A 2,606-nucleotide genomic window follows, 5' to 3' on the forward strand; every position below is an offset into this window, starting at 1 on the left:
TAACTCCTACTGAAGGTTGAAGAATTGGAAAATAGAGCTAGTATTGCGAAGGGCTTGGAGGGGCGTCGTGGGTGTTAGGCAGGGTTGGGATTGGGAGGGTTTGGTGTCGTTATTAGCTAAGATACGTCTCGGTAATATTTGCTGACTGCGATAAATGAATTTCAAAATCTACCCCCTGTGTGTTTAGGCGGTGGAAAATTGCAGCGTTGGCATCTTAGGGGTAAGTTTGCTCCGTTGTTACCAAATGCCAATAAAACAGAAAGCCTCTCTCCTCTCCCCCCTTCTCCCCAGTTTTCATTAGAAGTATCATGCAGGAAAAAAAAAATAATTAAAAAAAAAGTTATTGAGGTAGGGGTGAGGAAGGGAAGAGCCATCAGTTACTGACCATAAAGGTTCTGTTCTGGATGTGATAAGCGACACAATACTTTGAGTTCGCAATCATCCCCGACCACATCTTGAACAAGTCCTCGGCGGGGGGAGGAGGCGGGGAGGGGGCTGCGGGAGAGACACAAAAAGTCAATGTTATATACAAAAAACTATAATCATTTTAATTCAATATTGACACCTCAACATCTCGCTGTAATGCGGACGGGTCCAATCGAAACCTCTGGTTTATAGCAGTAGAGGAACGAACTCGTAAAATCCTAACGGCTTTTATGTAGTGCGGTATAAACAACAACAACATCCCCGGCTTTATGGCGTTTTATAGTTTGTTAAACAGTTTACAGCCTTTTTTGGGGCTATTACAAATGCAATTCCCTTCATGTGATAGTTAAACCTTTATCAATAATAAGGAAATTGATCATTAAAATGTTAAATATGACTACCTCGTTTGTTTTAAAATATGTTTAGGGTAAGAAGCTGTATGATTTGATAACTTGTATTAAAATACCAATTACATTTATAGGACCTTTTAAAACTGGTAGCAATTAAATCGTGTTCTTTTACAGTTTTCCAAAGCGACCCTGACATTTAAAAAGGCTAAAACTGCCTCGTTAAAATTTTGAAATTAACGACTGCGAGCGCTTCTCTTTAATTTTCCAACACTCCCCAAAAATCAATCTTTTGGGTGGTCTAGGTATGTGATTTGTTGTGAGGCGAGCGATATCTCATTAATGTAGGTAGTTAAACATATTTAATCCGTATATTCACTCCACCTCCTTCTCCCTTCCCCTCTCGCTCCCTCTCTCTCTCTCTCTCTCGCTCCCTCTCCCTCTCTCGCTCCCCCTCGCTTGCTTTTCCTTCTTTATTCTCTCACACTCTTCCTTTCACAATCATGCGGTGCAGAGTCCGTGTGGAGTAAGGAGAAGCCAATAGGATGAGGTTTTGGTAATAGATGCAAATGATCATGAAAAGACACTGCAAAATATGAAACAACTCATTTGCGCTGAAGTAAATCACTGAAAACTGTTTATGAACTGGCATCTCTTCTTGGAAATGTAAAGCGAGAACTCTTTAAGTGGCGATTTTTTTTTTTTTTAGGGGTGGGGGGGGAGGAAAGAATTCAATATCATGCAGGCTTAGAGTTTTGATTATATCCTCCTTTTATATTCCTGGAAATCACAAACTGTCGTTGCTTAGCATCTTAGCGCTTTCTTTTTTTGCTAATAGATTCCCGTGGTCTGGTTTGGTGGGCTTTTTTTTTTTTCTTCATTTTCTTCCTCCTCCAAACAAATATTTTTTATTTAAATTAAAATGAGCTCTTATTTTGTCAACTCACTCTTCTCCAAATACAAAACCGGGGACTCCTTGCGTCCCAATTACTATGACTGTGGGTTCGCTCAGGATCTTGGGGGCAGACCCACGGTGGTGTACGGACCCAGCACGGGGGGCACCTTCCAGCATCCGACTCAAATCCAGGAGTTCTACCACGGAGCATCCTCACTCTCCAGCTCCCCTTACCAACAGAATCCCTGCGCCGTGGCGTGCCATGGGGACCCCAGCAACTTCTATGGCTACGACCCCTTGCAAAGGCAGAGCCTCTTCAGCGCCCAGGAGTCGGACTTGGTGCAGTACACGGACTGCAAGCTTGCTGCCAGCGGCCTTGGAGAGGAGGCGGAGAGCTCGGAGCAGAGCCCTTCTCCGACCCAGCTTTTCCCCTGGATGCGACCGCAAGGTGAGGCGAGATGGAAAGGACAGCGAGGAGGCATTTCCTGAGCCCATAAAGTAGCCCTCTGGCTTTCTTTCTGCCCCTCTTACTCGCTTGCTTTCTTTCGCTCCCTTTTTCTTCCCCAGTGACTGTATTTTACTTTATGGGGGTAAACTTTTGCACTTGTAAATTGCTTTATAGTTTAATTACCCTGAAGGAGACCTTTTCTTCTAGGGGCTGAGCGAGCCGGGCTTTCTGTGGAAGGAAGCGTCCTTAAAGTTTATGGCACTTTTATAGCCTTAAAAAGCCCTTTCTTTTTTTTTTTTTTGTTTTGCCTTTGATTTGGGATTTCGGTGGTGCTGCTTGCTCGCTCTGGGCTGCAGCTCTTTTTTATTATTATTATTATTTTTCTCCGGGATCCCAAAGAGTCTGTTGTTGTTGTGCCCGTTCGGGTAATAATAAGTGTGCAAATGCAGGCTTTAGGCTGGCTGCTCGGAGTGGTGGATGACCCCCCCCC

The 2,606-nt window shown here is 43.9% G+C and overlaps 1 protein-coding gene across 2 annotated transcripts in view; it reads left to right on the forward strand.

The window, feature by feature from the left end:
• The first annotated feature begins 1,653 nt into the window (after positions 1-1,653).
• Positions 1,654-2,606, forward strand: part of HOXB8 (homeobox B8) — a 1,754-nt gene continuing 801 nt past the window's right edge. Inside the window, exon 1 of one of the 2 annotated variants that reach the window (XM_009864232.1) lies at positions 1,654-2,116. In XM_009864232.1, coding sequence (XP_009862534.1) covers positions 1,696-2,116 — 421 coding nt within the window. In that variant the 5' untranslated portion in view covers positions 1,654-1,695. The remainder of the gene's footprint in view (positions 2,117-2,606) is intronic. The other variant, XM_009864231.1, reaches the window with a different exon arrangement.

Source organism: Apaloderma vittatum, unplaced genomic scaffold (assembly GCF_000703405.1).
Source record: "Apaloderma vittatum isolate BGI_N311 unplaced genomic scaffold, ASM70340v1 scaffold27362, whole genome shotgun sequence".
In the NCBI taxonomy this organism is placed as follows: domain Eukaryota; kingdom Metazoa; phylum Chordata; class Aves; order Trogoniformes; family Trogonidae; genus Apaloderma; species Apaloderma vittatum.